General features: G+C 43.2%; 1 protein-coding gene across 2 annotated transcripts in view; it reads left to right on the forward strand.

Moving 5' to 3' along the window:
- bcas3 (BCAS3 microtubule associated cell migration factor) overlaps nucleotides 1–16,414 on the forward strand; it is a 325,389-nt gene that overhangs the window by 52,715 nt on the left and 256,260 nt on the right. For both annotated transcript variants that reach the window (XM_034113221.1, XM_034113222.1), the window contains exons 14-15: nucleotides 9,772–9,905; nucleotides 14,298–14,637. In XM_034113221.1, the coding sequence (XP_033969112.1) occupies nucleotides 9,772–9,905; nucleotides 14,298–14,637 (474 nt within the window). The remainder of the gene's footprint in view (nucleotides 1–9,771; nucleotides 9,906–14,297; nucleotides 14,638–16,414) is intronic.

A 16,414-nucleotide genomic window follows, 5' to 3' on the forward strand; every position in this document is an offset into this window, starting at 1 on the left:
GTTTTTAAAAGTGATTGTGTTGCCTCTTCTGAGGCCAAAATGTCAAATTCAGCCTTTTTTGTCAGTAATTCTTTGAGAAGATTCTATCCCATCCCTAACATGTCGATGTCTCCTTAGGCAACCCCAAGTTGTATGTGTGAGAATGTTAGTTACCTTGAGCCAGTGGCATGTTACGGAATGGATAATGTAAAGCGCTTTGAGGGGTTCAACATATTGACTGGGGATGGAAGCACTGACCCTCTCATTGGGTGGTGTTGCCCATTTTACCCCCTGAGCAACAGCTACCCTATAAACATATTTCTGCAACAAAAAATATTGCATGCTTTTGAGGATTCCAATTTATTTCAAAACAAACCAAAAAAAAGGGTGTTTTGCACAACTCTAAATTAGTCCAACTTAACATCCATGTTGTCCCACACTTGTTGTATTGCTGTCACACACACAGCTCTCCAGTAAATCAATGGACAATCCAAGCATTGTGACATCTTACCTAAGAGTAGTGGTTGTACATTTTTAAAGGGATTTGATTCGTTAACAGAGCAGAACAGAACCCTGAAAATGTTTAAAAAGAGACTGTGTTAATGCAAGGGGCTTACCTCTCAAGCCTCACTGTCTGCCTGTTTGCTCAGAAGAGGGATTAAGGGCTGATCACAGGCCCTAATTCTTTATCAGTAGATTGTGGACAGGAGCAATTTGTTTTGGGGCTTTTTAAACATGACATCAAAAGAGCCCTGGTTTCAAAGGTCTGTATAAGCTCCTGTGAGAACATGTTTGTTCCATGGTGAAAAACTACAGGAATAAAAAACAAAGAAAAGGTAGTAGGATTTACTGGGAATTTAGATTAGATGCAGTAAATTGGGTTTGTGGCTTTGTCGGATGAACTTTGTCAGGTGAGGTAGAAACAGAGGCTTCCTGAACACAGAGGTGTCCCTTTTATGTATGATTAACTTTAAAGCCATAGAAGTATTGCCCTGTCAAAAAAAAACGGCATTCTGGTCTATTCCAGTGACATCAAACTCTTTTCCTAGAAAGAATGGATGAGGTTTGGGTAAAGGAGAGTTTAGAGAAACCTGTAAAACCAAGACAGTTGGGAGTTTGCAATTTTCGGGGCATAATGACGGACACCTACCCTCTTCTCTGAGTGGAGTGTGCCAGTGTTCATTTTTTTTATACATGAATAGATTTAAAGGCCAGGTAGAAAAAGCCTCAGGGTGGTTCAGCAGGTTTTTAAGTTGCTCTTTAAGGGGCACAGGTTTGACTTTTCTGTTGTCCAGAACTCTTGCCTCCCACTTTGCTTGGCCCGCCGCTCGGCCTCTTCTAGTCAGCTATTTCTCTGCAGCTCGCCGGACCCATGCGACCACTCCACATAGCCTAGCCAGACTGCTGAACCTCTCTGGTTTCACCAGGTTCACAACAGCAATGCTCCGAAACTTTCCTTCCGGTCTTCTCTCTGTCAAGACTGAAGCTTCTTCCCTTTCGGAGGTTTCTGGGGATCCGCCAACCTTAACTAGGGACTCCTCAGCCTCTGCGTCCTTTCCACTGGTGTCGTCATGGATAGGGGTTTTGTTTGACTGGGCTCTGGTGAGTATTGCCGAGAATGCCTTTCTTTGAAGCTTGCCCACACTCTCTCTGGCACCAGTTGCCACCTCCGCGGCCGACTTCATTTGCCATTCTTCTAGCGGCCTCACCAGGAACTCTGGTCCCCTCTGCCACTCTGAGCCCTCTCCCAGGTCTTCAGGAGTTGCTCCTCTTGTTACGATGTCGGCAATGTTAAATGGCCCTGGGATCCACCACCAGTCAGTTACTGGTCCGGCCTTCTGGATCTCGCCGACCCTGTTTGCGAAGAAAGTCTGATACCCGTAGCTCTCTCGCTGGATGGCTCCCAGGACCGTTTGACTGTCAACAAAGTGGAACCAGCGCTCCACCTCCAACCGTACATGCTTCTGCAAATACCCTTTTAATCGAGCTGCAAAGACCGCACCGCACATCTCAGCTTTGACTACGTCTCCCTTTTGGTCGAGAGGTGTTAGGCCTTTGACTCCACCAACCTGACCCCTGGCTCTGCTACTGCTCCAGCTTGGACCTGCTCCGCAGTCCTCTGCAGTCCTCTGCCTCCCACTTTGGCCTGACCTGACCCATGGTTTGAGGGAGGAGCCTCCGGCGCTCAGGATCTCTTCTACCCCCTCTGTGATTTCCTCCAGTCTCTTTTGGTCATTGTGGGACGTTAAGATATCGTCCACATAACTGTCCTCCTCCAGGACCCTGCGATCTTCCACCATGTGCGCAAAACTGGGAAGCCGAGCAGTCTCCCTTATCGCCAACTGTGCAATGCACCCAGCGGGTCGGTCACCAATATTTACCCTGGTGATGGCGTACTCACCGATGTCCTCTTCTGGGGTGTCTATCCAGAGGAACCTGTGCAGGTGGACTTCACACTCTTTTAGCCAGACTGAGTAGTACATCTTTCGGATGTCTCCTAGGACTGCATGCTCTCCGGCCCTGTATCGGAGTAAGACCGATCTGATAGGGTTCAGCACATCTGGCCCCTTAAGTAGAAGGTCGTTCATGCTGACCCTCCTGAACTGTTGACTGCTGTTCCAGACCAGTCTCACTGGTGTCGTCACTGAGTGGGGCTTCGGCGTGACCATGTGGCTCACGTACCACACTGGTCCTCTCCAGCCGTCTATCATCTCTGTGGTGAGTTTTACTGCCGCGCCTCTCTCCACCATCTCGTGAATCGGACCTTTGTAGGCGGACTGCCACTCAGTTTCCTTCCTGAGCTGCTTCTCTGTTTTCAGGAAGGTGGCCTCCACTCCTCTTCTGTTGTTTGGAAGTGAGGCTGGGTCCTCGGTCCATGGGTAAGATGCGTCCCAGTGCGGAGTCAGGCAGTGTTCATCTTTGGCCATGTAGGACAGCCCCTCTTTAATCACTTCCAGCTCCCTTTCTTCTGCCAGGGTAATTTCCTTTCCTCCTGGCTGGCATGTCCCGCAGCGACACCCACCACACCTGGGTTCACAGGCTGCACCGATGCTGTCCCACTTCCACCACTCGAGAACTTCTCTCCTTGTTGCAGTTGTATCCCTGGTCTCCGCCTTTACTTCCCGAGTCAGACTCTTGGTCTCTTCTTCCCTCAGGATCTCAGGACTCTCGACTACTTCTCTGTACTCCACAGCAGCTGTCCTCATCGAGCGAGCGAAGTGCGTCTCGGACTGGTGCATAGTCACTTTTACATTCTCGAACAGACTGGGATGTGCTCCGCCCACGGTTTTACCCAGTGGGCCCTCCCATAAGACGAGGTCTCCAACTATCCTCAGTCTTTGTGGAGCGAGTCTCCCCTCTCTGTGACTGATGAGAAGTTCGACATGGTCTGGTCTCTTAAGTTCGTCCGTTGCAACCTCTGGAAAGAACCTCTTTAGCTGTTCAGGTCTGACGCTCCGATGCACTTTAGCGATCTCCTCTAGGCCATAACAAACCAGCTTGTGAGCCCTCACAGTACCTTTGGGGGTCTTGACTCTTACTCGCAGGAGGTACCTCTTCGTCTTGACTGTTGCGGTCATTCCTCCAACTCCATGCACGACCAGAGTGACTTCTTCTCTGCTCAGACCGAGCCTGTCAGCCGCTACATGAGTGATGTAGTTGGTGTCTGATGCGAGGTCAATCAGAGCTCCGATCTTCTGCCCCGCGTTGGCAGTGACTTCCAACAGCATCATGATGACAGGGTGCTCCGTCAGTCTATTCTTCTCCAGAAGTCCACCTTCATCCTTCCTAGCGCTCCTTGTCACTGAAGTCTTGTTGCTGTTACTGAAAGCTTTCTTGATCTCCACCGCCGCCTCTGGGGAACATTTGGACAAGGCTAGCTTTTGTTGTTCTGTTAGCTCCCTTACCCTCTCGCTGCCTGGTCCAGGTTTCCCCTTTGGTAGCTGTTCTCATTTTGGACAGAGGAGGTAGTGGTGGTCCGAGGAGGTCCCCTCTTGGCAGTCTTCCCTGTTGCAGAGGAACCTGTCTGTGCACTCTTCTACCACATCGTGACATCCAAGACAAACACGGCATGCTCCTACCTTCTTCACAGCAGTCTTTCTCTCAGCCAAGCCAAACCCCTTGAACTTCTTGCAGAAGAATAACTTGTTATTGTGTTTCTCCTCTCCACACACGACGCACTCACCTTCTGGAGTGTCCCTTCTGGTGGCTTTTGTTTAGGCATACTTTCACTCGAACCTGTTTTGCGGCTTTTCCATTTTTTCAGATGTCTCTGTTATTTTCAGTTGTTCCAAGCTCTCTAGAATTTCTTCTTGCTCCTTCAGGAACTTCAGAAGCGCATTGAAATGGTTGACTGGGGTTACACCGTTTTCGGGCTTAGCCTTGAAGATGACCCACTCTCGCTTCACCTGGTCGGGCAGCTTGTTTTCTATAGACCTAATCATCAGCGGGTGGTTGATGGCTCCAGGGTTCCCGTGGTCTGTGAGGTCTGCCAAAGCCTTTTCCACAGCTTGGATGAGGTCTATCACCTTCCTCAGAATCCAGGCTGAAGACTTTTCTTTTTGTCGCCGCTTTTAATTGAACTATTCACATCTTAAACTGCACTGTAACTTTTATCCATGTATTTTTTCTTTTAATGTTTATTTTATTATCTTTTCTTTTTAATGACTGATTTTAAATGCCATTTTCTTAATGTCTTTCATTTTTTTGTAAAGCACTTTGAATTGCCTTGTGTTGAAAGGTGCTATATAAATAAACTTGCCTTGCCTTGCCTTGCCTTGCCTTCCTCGGCTGGTCTCCTTTCACAGCTGGTATCTTCTCCAGTTCTGCAAAGATCTGCAGTGCAATCGTGGACCTGTTTCCGTAACGGTTCTCCAGTACTCCGAACATGTCTTCGACTGTACTGTAGCTGGCCAACTTGACATAATTTTTTACCTTCTCTTCCATGCTGTCTAGAAGCTGGCTCTCCTCCACTACTGTTAGCTCCGTTAGCAGCTAGCTCTCCTCCACTTCTGTAAGCTCCGTTAGCAAATGGCTTGCTCTATAATGATCCAATACAAATGCAATACCAACAACAACTCAACAGCAACAACACAAACTACGACAACAACCCACACATTGCGCATTGTTTAGAGCGGTTATAAAGTGTTGAAGCGCTCAAATTCAAAACCGTTTCAACCTGTCACCTGTCAGAATCGAGACGAGGCAGTGCATTGAATCACCTGATTGGACGGCGAACCAGTGAGTTGATTCATTCAGGAAATGAAGCAGTTGCTGCTTCGGACGTCATATGTCACGTGATTTGAAGCAAGCTTCGAAGCACTGCTTCTATGGAATAGGAAAACCAGGGTTTGAAGCACGTATCGAAGCTTCAGTGTCAAACTGCCATCACTAGTTGTCTGGGTTTGCTTCCCCTGCCGCAAGTTTTGATCGCACAGTGATGATACTTATACCTATAGAATCTGTGGAATCTAGCTGATATCTTGTTTGTGCAGATCCGATAAGTAATAAAGTATTTCTACGGTGAGTTCTGTGCTAAGTGCGTTAGCCTTTTTTCGCTCAGGGCTAATTCAGAGGCTTGTTATTCCCTTGTGTTTCGTTTAGTTAAAAATTGTTAATATTCTCTGATAGCTGAGTTTCTTCCCATTAAGTGGGTATGACACATTCATAGTTTGTTAAATGTTAAGAAGCCCTCAGACGCTGTTTCTTGCAAGATGTTGCGTTTTGCCCCCGGCATGGGAGCAAACTGCATGGGGCTTAACTGGATAACAAATACATTGGTATCAGCATTTATGCCTGCAGAAAAGTTACAAACATATACATTTGAGTTAAATAAGTAACATTAATAGAGGTACATACTATAATGACCATAGAGCACAAACAAGTTTTTTCAAGCGTCAGATAGCTCAATCTTTGCCAACATTGTATAACAACCATATCAATAATAGTTCTGGTTTATATTTGCTATTTGTTGTTTCTTCAACAACAAATACATTGCTTTTGACTAGGAAATTTGGCAATTATTTAAAAAAGAACTAATTTAGGTTCAGCAATAGTAACTTACATATACAGAGCTATTCCAGAGGCGAGGGCCTGGAAACTTCCTCCTTATACGTCTTTGTCCTCACCTTTGAAATCAATGAAAGAATCAGTGTCAGAGGACCTGAGTGATCTATAGTGAGCATAAATCTGAAAATAATTCAGGTGCTGGTATGTGAAGTGATTTAAAGACGAATAAAAGGATGCTAATATCAAATAAAAAAAATGAACAGGCATCCCATGATGGGAATTTAGGACAGGCATGATGTTTGCTGTCTTTCTGATCTTTGTCACTACAGATGCTGCTTCATTCTACAGGATCTTTTTTTTTTGTATAGTGATCAAAGAAAATTAGAAAGTAAAGCATTGTAGTAGAGAGTTGTTGGTAAGTGGATGGACGTCGGGAGAAACATTGTATAATGACTGATTGTTAACTGTTAGTTGATCGAAGTAAAACTTTGGTTATTTGTGTTCTTAGAATATAACATTATTCTGTATTGTATATGCCCAGCATATGTGTAAATACATACAGCCACAAAAAGTCCTGTCTTTCCCCCAAACCTGGCAGCTCTGAAGACAAAGCTTCGTCTTACGATGGATACTCTTTCATTTGTGCATTGGGCTCATTTGCTCTGAAGTTTATTCCTCCCGGTAACAGTAAGTCCCACAAGTACTTCATCGTTTGAGCTTCATGCCTTCCACATGGTTATAGTTTTTGATTTTTTTCAGATTTTCAAAGGTTTTTTTGGGCCTAGTGTTGTTAATTAAAAAGTGGACTAGTTTTGTTGTGGCCTTTTGTGTTGCCAAGTAGGGAAATCATGGCCCTCTTTGTTGCTCTCTCCACTTATTCCTCTGCTTTGCTCGCACTCTCTCTCTCTCTCTCTTTCTCTCTCCCACTCCCACTCCCTGGTCCCATCTGCCTTTGTCGAGAATAAAGCTATCCCAACCACTTTGTAAATGAAACATCCTCCCACTATTAATGGGATTGAGCAGATGTTTTCTGTTTGGATGGTCAGAGATGGGACAGCAAAGCCTGCAGCAAAAGAAAATATTTTTTGGGGGAAAAAAAAACAGAAAGCAGATATTTATGGAAATGATTATATCACTTCCCTCATGTCCCATTCAAATGCATGTCTCGCACACATGGCAAATTAGAGGTCATCCCTTCCAGTTTAGCGCATGTCTAAGTGCTTGTGCCAGCAATTTTTGTACTAAAACATCGTAAATAACACTGTAACCCCTGGGACAAGGTGTTATAAATAGGACGTGTCAAACCCTGCTCCAGCCAGCCTCTGGTTTTCCTGAAACCCTCTCTTTTCACCCGCCGGGCGGCTCAGCTACTTTTTAATTTGGCCATCCTGCGGGCTAACCGACTGACGCCTCTCGGCGAGGGCCTCTGTATTTCAACAAGGCCACAAAAGCCCCAGTCCTCAGGCAATCGCACACACAAAGCTCTCCAGCTTTTCTGAGCTGTTACTTTTTTGGAGCCGAGACTCCACCACCATCAGCAGAAGAAGAGAAAAGCCGGCCCCTGCCAGGACACAGCGGCCATGTCTCATCCGTCAGAAACCAAGGGGCCAGACTCTCCAGCCACTGGGTGGGCAGGGCCCGACCAAAACACAGAAAGAAGGAAGAAAGAGAAAGAAAGAGTGGAGTGTGGGGGATAGAGGGTTCGAGAGATAAACAGACCACAGCGCCTCAACTCCTAATCACCCTGCGCTTCCGTTTCCAGACTCTATAATTAGAAGGGCCCCGTCCCTTTTTTCTCTGTATTCCCAGTTGACGCAAATGCTTCTTGTGGCTTGGCACCTCGTTTGGGGCGTGGGTTTTCAAGAGTTTACAGGCCCTGGGCCATAGCTCTCTGGCTTTCTGGTCGCTCTGATACAGCATGAATAGCTAACCACTGTCTTAATGCACACTTCACTTGGCTTCTCTTCTTCTCTCCTCCTTCAACCTACCGTACGACAATCTGCATGACCCCATCGCTCAGCCACCTCCCTCATTCCACCTCTTCATCATCTTTAAATATAACTCTTCCTCAGTACAAAACTTTGAAAACTCTTAATTCTGAATGAATGTGCAAAACTTTTAGGCTTTTTCTTTCCAGAGAGGGAGTGTTTCCATCTCCCTCGCATGTGTTGCTAAATCTTTTAATCTCATGCCATGTCAGCCTCCTCTTTTCACATTTGACATGCCACCCAATAAAGCCCGGCCACTAATTAAAACCTACTGTAGCCTTCGCATAAAAAATTCCATGGGGGAAAAACTTGGAGGAAAAGTACTAATTACTTTAATATCATTTATGTCAGGGAGTTGTCAAAAAGACTTATGTTTGCATATTTTTTCTTACAAGTCTTACACTCTATAAGTGATGTATTTCCAACGGTTTGAGTTACTGCCCCAATCTAAGGTTGTTACATCTCAAAGCTTCTGCTAAAGGTTTCGGGATGCGCTTGAAAAGCTGTACTGTGTTTTTCCTAACTGAGCTAGTTTGGATCTGGGTTTGTTGTGGTGTGGTTTGTTGAGCATGTTGTTTATGGTGGAGGCCTATAATTTCTGCAGTTTGATGACCTTAAATAAAATTAGACCAAATGAATGGGCCTGTCAGTGGGGGTTACACTGTGGGGGTGAATCTAAGTGTGTACACACACACCCATGACCATACGCGGATGTCTGAATACATGGATGTTCTCTTTTACTGACAATCATCGTCGTGTCCGTCCTCGAGGAAGCACACGACTCAAACCCTCCTTTTAACCACACCAAGCTATCATGCAATGAAGGCTGCATTTTATGACATCGACAAATGATGGCTGGCTTTGTTTTAATGGGTTGGTTTGTTTGTTTTAAATGCACAGTATTTCTGTCATGCTGTCTAGCCTTTGCTCTGCGCAGTTGGTAGTGTTTGCTCTCTTTGTGAGAGCCGCTGGAGCTAAATACAGTTTAAATATTTTGGTTGGCCTGACTGTGTATCGGTTTACTAGTGTCAACACCCTGGCATGATTTAGAGTATTTTGGTCAACTTTGCCAGGAAAAAAAGTAGATGTTTTAGTTTTCTCTAAATTTTAGATTATAAAAAAAACCTAATTATTATTCTATAAATGTTTGGATTAGTTATGTTAACTATTTATCAATTACAATGTACTTGGGAATTAAAGTGTGTAAGTGTGTGTTAGTCACCCTAACCGTTCAATTTTCAAATGATTGTATTACACTGTATCACCTTTGTAAGATGAAACTAGTTAAAGACTTGGCAAGGATATTGATATTTAAAGGGGCCCTATTATGGTATTTTTCAGGTTCATATTTGTATTTTGTACCTCTACTGTGACATGTTTAAAAAAGTGATTTATTTTTCTCACACTGCACCTCTTTTCACCCTCTGTCTGAAACCAGAGCCCGGTCTGCTCTGATTGGTTAGCGGCCCGGTTCTGTTTAGATTGGTCAACCTCTTAGAGATGTCCCGCCATTAGCCTATCACGTAGAATGTGTTGAAGCGCTAGCCAATTGAAGCGTGAGTGTTACATAGTGATGTCACTATGTTACCGAAGTAAACACATATTCCAATGGAGGCGTTTCAGGCGTGGGGGGGAGTGTGTGGAAGAGAAACTCCCTCCTGAGGGGAGTTTGGGGTTTTAGCCTTTACAGACTATTTGCATGCAAAAAAACTGTAAAAGTGACGATATAACAATTAATGTTGAAGCCAGCTGTCGGAGTGATTCCTAATGTTGATGACTGTTTGCTTGTTTATTGTAGGAATGCTGCTGGTGACTGCAGATACTCTGGGCCATGATTTTCACGTCTTTCACATTCTGACCCACCCATGGGCGTCATCACAGAGCGCTGTGCACCATCTTTACACCTTGCATCGAGGGGAAACTGAAGCCAAGGTATGGGATACACACACATCTGCACATCATCGTGTTGAAACAGCCCTGAAAATCATAATCGTTTACATTGTTAAACTATTTAAACTCTCTCCTTTATTTTCATTTCCAAATAAGTTGTTTGTGTCAAATGTTGCATCCACAAACACTTCCACATTGAAATAAAAATTCAACAAGATCTATGTAAAAAAAACCTGAAGAAATACTAGCTTGGGAGGCGGTCAAACGGTTTTTGATGTTGGTCCCTTGTCATAAAACGAAAAAGTCTCAAGAGACAAGAGAAATTATAAATATATTAAAGAGTTATGAAACCTAGCAACATTTTTAGAATCTAGCTGAAAATAAGGAGGATTCAGGCCAGCACTGGAGACACATTGAGACACAATTTTGTAGAGCAAATATGAAGCAGTAATCAAGTTCCAGTTCCAGAAGTGTTTTTTTTTTAAAAAAGAAACGCAGAGGAAGTATGCAGAATAACCTATTTACGTTTCCTGTATGCAATGTACCCACAGTAAACTATCACTAGACTATTTGTGTACTATAGAAGGCTGTAATACTGTACTACTGCTGCAACTATAGACCATGACGATGAACGGTTGAAACTACAATCCTATTGTTAGTAGTAAATGATATGCACCTGTGCCAGTAGAAGCTGTCAGGGGCACACATATACTTCACACTACATCCACATTGTGTTTATTAGGGGACTAGCAGGAACATAATGAGTTAACAGAAATCACAAATTAAACATATTATTAATATCTCCTATTTTGAATATTCCTCACCCGTGACACACTTGCATTGCAAGTGCTTACTCAACAAAACTACTTCAGGCCTTGTTCGGTTCAGGGTTATTGACTGGTAAAACATACTATCACACACACACACACACACACACACACACACACATTCTCACAGCCTGGTTAATGTATGACCAAACGGCAGGTCCGCTGACCGGCTGCACACTGAGCCTGCTTTGATCCTGCCTGTTGTAAACACTGAAAGCTGGCCTAGCCTAACGCTTTGGCCAGGGGTTATCACCTTCACAGGCACACACACACAGGCACACACACACAGAGTGATAAAGTCTTCAGTTAGGTGGGTTGAGAGACGCCTTATCTGTCTTTAGCGGCCAAACATGCGGCTGGCTGTCAGTGACCCGAGGCCAGGTAAACAGACCTTAGCTGATAACACATGTAAGGGACTGAAGGAGGACCAGAATGTAGATCAGAGCGGAGCCACGGGGCAAACTGGAAAGTGCTAGTCACTGAGGTTACAGGGGTGAAACTCCAGCACTGCTTTACTCTGCAGCCCTGCACGATCAGCTGTGATTGCAGTGATTTGTGTTTTGAAGGCTGATGTGTTTACATGCACATTGGTTTTGAAAGCTGAACATAAGAAACTCTGGATAATGCATCAAATGAGCTTTAGTTTAAAATAAATTCTTCAAGGAAAGTTAGACATCTGCATATTAGATTATAAGATTTTATATTAACCCGGTTACTCAATCCAAACACATTGCAAATACGCTCTTTCTCTATATGTATCAATTCCAATATGTTTAACTAAACCACACAGGCCACAGATAGCACTTGAATCTGTGAAAACTGATATTAGGAAAACGTTTTTTAATGGTTTTTAAACATATACGTCGGGAGTAATTGAGTAGCAATGTTAGGGATTTTTGTATTAGTTCAACTATTAATATGTTAATAGTAATAAATATGGTTGATAATAATAAGCTTATTGAAAATATTAGGAAATTACATGTTTTTGAGCTTTTGGCAGTCAGGCTCTTCACTCGGATGATGTGTTCTACTTTCGGCTTTAGTGAGAATGTGGGCAGAAGTGTTCTGAAAAGGTAGATTTAGAATACAGCAGGACCAAGTAGAGACCCTTGGTGGACTCCACGTGTCATGGCTGTTTGTTCAGATTGATATATCAACCAACAGACCCAAAAAGATGAGGGATATTCCAATCACAACCCCCCTGTTTGCTTATTTTTCTGATATTTACAGCTTCCTTGTATTCACTTTCTAATGCTCTCACACTTGAGTTCTATCCAAGCGCATTCTTGTTGTGTCTATTCCATTTTATCTGTCGGTCCATCTTTGTCACATGCTTTTCATTTCTTCCGAGTTTCACTCAGGTGAACATAGCTGCCTAATCTACTTCACTGATTAAGAAAATAAGAATCACAAGCATTAACCATGTCTTGTTGGTATCTCTCTGGCTGCCTAGGATGTCAATATTCCTTGAATGAAAACATGACGTAGCTGCTTTGGAATGTGAAACCTCCACACCAGCACATGCATGAGACTTTATTAAGATACCAATTGGCAAATGTTTGGTATATGCATGTTTGGCACGCTATGACTGTACAATAACAGCCACCCTCAAGGTTACCCGCTGTCTGATAAAATAGATTTGACAGTACGGTCCAGTCGCCAATATACAGTTGAAGCTCTGACAGGTCTATTATGACCAATTACAGTGTGCACAAAGTAGCCCTTTCTCATCGCCAAGCTTTCCATAATCAGCCTAAGAAGAGGTCATGCCTCTTCTTTCACTCATCTTTGTGAAGTAAAGTAACTGTCTGGTATTCGGAGGATGCCCCATTAACTGTCATTGCTTGGTGCAATTACCTAGTTCGACTTGGCGAAAGATAAGAGAGGCCTACAGGTACACAAATGTCTTTCTGATTGGCTGGCTAGCTTGCTGGCTAAAGGGTTAGACATTCTTCACAGCAACTTTCCTTTTTTTTCTACCGCAGTCAAGTCTACTGGGTCTAATTTTTTTATGGAATGTGGAATAATAGATGAGCACACTTTCACCTTATTACATGTCATTTGTTCGACGCTTTTATCCAAAGCGACTTACATACATTCAGTACTGTGGACAATCCCCACAGGAACAATTTGGGGTGAAGTGTCTTGCCCAGGGACACAAAGACATGCTGACTGCAGTGGGACTCGAACTTGCTACCCCCAGATTTGAAGTCCAGCACTCTATCCACTGAGCCACAGCCGCCCAACCTTATCAGTTGGTCACATCACTCCTTTGCTTGTTTTGTCATCTGGCTGGTTTCCTGCATGGCTGATGCTCAGGGAGATCCTTCTTCTGAAGGGTCTTCTGCCTGAGATTAGGTCTATGTTTGAGGAATAAAACTAACAAAGATCGCCATCAAACTATTTATTTGTAATGCTAACAAGCATGTATCTAAGGAAGAGGATTAGGGCCACATGTGATTTTTTTGGGGAGATCTGACCACAAGAGTTCTGAGGTTATCAAAATTCTGAGATTACAGACAGAATTCTGCCTTTTTATTCACAATTCTGACTTTTTCTATATTTCCATATCTCCTCATTTATTGTCTAATCTTCTCATCCTGGTCGAATTTTGTCAAGCACTCCAAAAAGGTAGAATTATCTGTGTTGACAATGTTTTGGCTGACGTTTATCCCCGTTTTGAAGAAAATAATACAGAACAGAGGATTTAGCCTTTGTTCAAAATATCCATCCATCCGGGTTAATGGCAGTCTAGAGAAGTAGCTTGGAGCTGCTGAAACCAAATATCTGGGAGTTAGTGAGCCGACTGTATGTAAATGTTTGTTCAAGGATGGTTACAAGTTCACCGCCAGTTAAAACAGTAATCATATATATTAAAATCCAAAGATGAAACATAACCAACAAGTTGTCATTCATTCAATTGTTGTTGTTTCATACTGACAATTTACATATTTTACTTTAAATCACATGTCATTTGCTAAGGCACTTACAATGTCTTTAAATAATCACTGTTTCTCTATTTCTTACACTCTGTCACCCGAGTTCAGAACAACGTCACGTTTTACAGACATTTAAAACATGTCTACGTTTTCTACATGTAAATTCAGTCAACAAGGCACATAATGAAAACATCAACACAGTAAAAGCATAACAAAAACATCAAGTTTTTGGGAGTATGTCAGAGTGTTTTTGGTAGCCTTGCTAATAGGGAACACTTTTCTTTTTTTTTAAAGGTTTCTAAGCAGCCGTAGCTCTTTTTTAGTCTTTTGTTTTTACTGGGGCACATATGGCGTTAGAAAAGGAAGTATGGGGATTTTATAAAGTGCAGCAGACCTTGAAATGATGGCTTCCCGAGACTCATAAGGCAGACCAGCTGGACCAAGGTACCAATGGTGGACTGACCGCTCAGATACAGAATACGCTAACATAGCTAGGACCTAAGGCTAGCCCACCAGCTTGAGTGAAAATTATGTGTAGTTCGAGGAATTTAAAACGTAATCATGTGCATAGTGAGTGGAACTACAGTGACTTTATTTCATCATTTTGCTGTCCCAAGACCCCCCTCTAACATCTGTCCTCTCTCTGTTCCTGCCCTGTCTCTGTCCAGGTCCAAGACATGTGTTTTAGTCAGGACAGTCGCTGGGTTACCATCAGCACCCTTCGAGGCACAACCCATGTATTTCCCATCAACCCCTATGGCGGTGCACCCTGTGCCCGCACCCACATGTCACCTCGGGTGGTAAATCGGATGTCTCGCTTCCAAAAGAGTGCCGGCTTGGAGGACATTGAACAGGAGCTGAACAGGGTAGCTGCGTTTGGAGGAGGAGCAGGAGTTGGAGGCATCGGAGGAGGTGGCTGCATCCTGGGAGGAGGAGGAGGAGGCATCGGGGGCCGCTGTAGCCCCATACCTGGCATGTCCAGCAGCCCCTCGGGGTCTCCACTGCATGGTAAGGAGCTTTGGAGGGAGGAGAACTGAAAGGTTTGCTGTTTTTGTTACCTATGCGTGTTGAGGTTGGCATCTAATGCGCATTTGGTGCAAGGCAGCATGGAGGAGGTTATCTAGATTTCTCAGATTCATATCATTGAAGGTTAAAAATATGATAGAAAGCTTGATTAACTACATTCACATATTTTTGCAATAGGGAATAAGAATGTGACATTATCAACAAGTCGACCATCTTTGAAGGATACCTGTTTACCGACAAACTAGCGTTAGCCTCTTAAACTTCTAAAACATGATTGGTAGCCAATCCCAAGACCATCAAACAAAACAAAAAAGGAACAATTGATAATGTTTCATTTGTATCGGTAGATTAATAGTGCATGATAATCAATGATGATTGCAAAGTTGTCATTGTCCCTGTAGATTTAAAGGTGCTGTACCCACCAGTTTGTGAATTAGACATGGGCCTCAAAAGATACAACTGTTCTAATCTAACGACAGGTCCAGGCACTGACTCCAGTTGTGTGTGTGTTTCCAGTGAGTGGTCACCGAGTAGCTCTATTCCTGGGATTCTGATCTGTCTGCCAAAACCTTGTTCACCTTGTTTGTCAAACAACACCGATGGCTGCTCCCACTGGCTGTGTCCCTATTTGACATTGATAAACTCTGAAAAACACACACTTTGTGTAAGCAGCACTGCTTGACCCCATAGGTGTTACTTAGTATGACATAAAACAGTTCTCATAAGTCATTTCTTTCCAAGAACACCCCTGAGCTTTAACTAATGTGTCAGGGTGATGTCAAGACCTTGATAAACACTTCAGCGAACCAGATGACTGGGAATTGACAGTTTGGTCATTGGAAATCATGTAACAAGGTTTAAGGTTCATTTATTGTCATTGTAAAAAGCATGGCTTTGAAGAAACAACATGAGTCGAACAACCTACAGTAAGTAGTCTAGTGGTATGGAAGCATTTTCTTCTTAGTAAACTGCCAAGGATGTTGTATTATACATATTTTATACACCCATTGCACCACATGCTTTTTAGCTTAAAGGGGTGGAAAACGTTAGCCTTCAAAAAACTGTAACATTTTAAGAGGGAATGGCATTTTTCGATAATCGGTGACATAGAGTGGTGCAATGGTGACATATTTTTGTAGGCAGACCCAGAAGTTAGCATCACAAGGGCTCCTGCAACTAAAAGCAAATAGATTTCTGCATTGGATTAAGGAGTATAGCAGAAAATAAAGATCTTTGGCAGACACGTGTATGATAATAACACATTTAGTTTGGCAGGATAATCTCATATTATCATATTGACATACTAAAACAACTTCATGATAGTTAAAGTGTGAATACAACCACCAGGAGTAAAAAGCTAACCATTAACAAACTACATGAAACATCTTCAGCACGTCTAAGCTAAAGGTAGACTTGTGATTGGCCTGATGACGTTTAGTAGTCTCATTGTGTTTCATGTTGTTAACATGAAACACAATTCAGGACGGGGAAACTGTAAGTGATAAAAAGCTGACCCATCTACACGTTATAGTACTCATTCCTGCACCACTACTACTATCTGTAGTTGTAGCAGGAAAATGTGCTGTTGCAAACTCAACAGGTCTAATTTAGGATAATATTGTTTACAATACATTTGCATTAATGTGCTGAAACATCCAGAGGGATTATCCTCTGTTTTCTTTTATATTAACATTTACCAATATGACAAAATATATAAATATTGCAATTTTTGTACTCTTGGTTGAAAAATGACGCCCTT

Source organism: Trematomus bernacchii, unplaced genomic scaffold (assembly GCF_902827165.1).
Source record: "Trematomus bernacchii unplaced genomic scaffold, fTreBer1.1, whole genome shotgun sequence".
Classification (NCBI taxonomy): domain Eukaryota; kingdom Metazoa; phylum Chordata; class Actinopteri; order Perciformes; family Nototheniidae; genus Trematomus; species Trematomus bernacchii.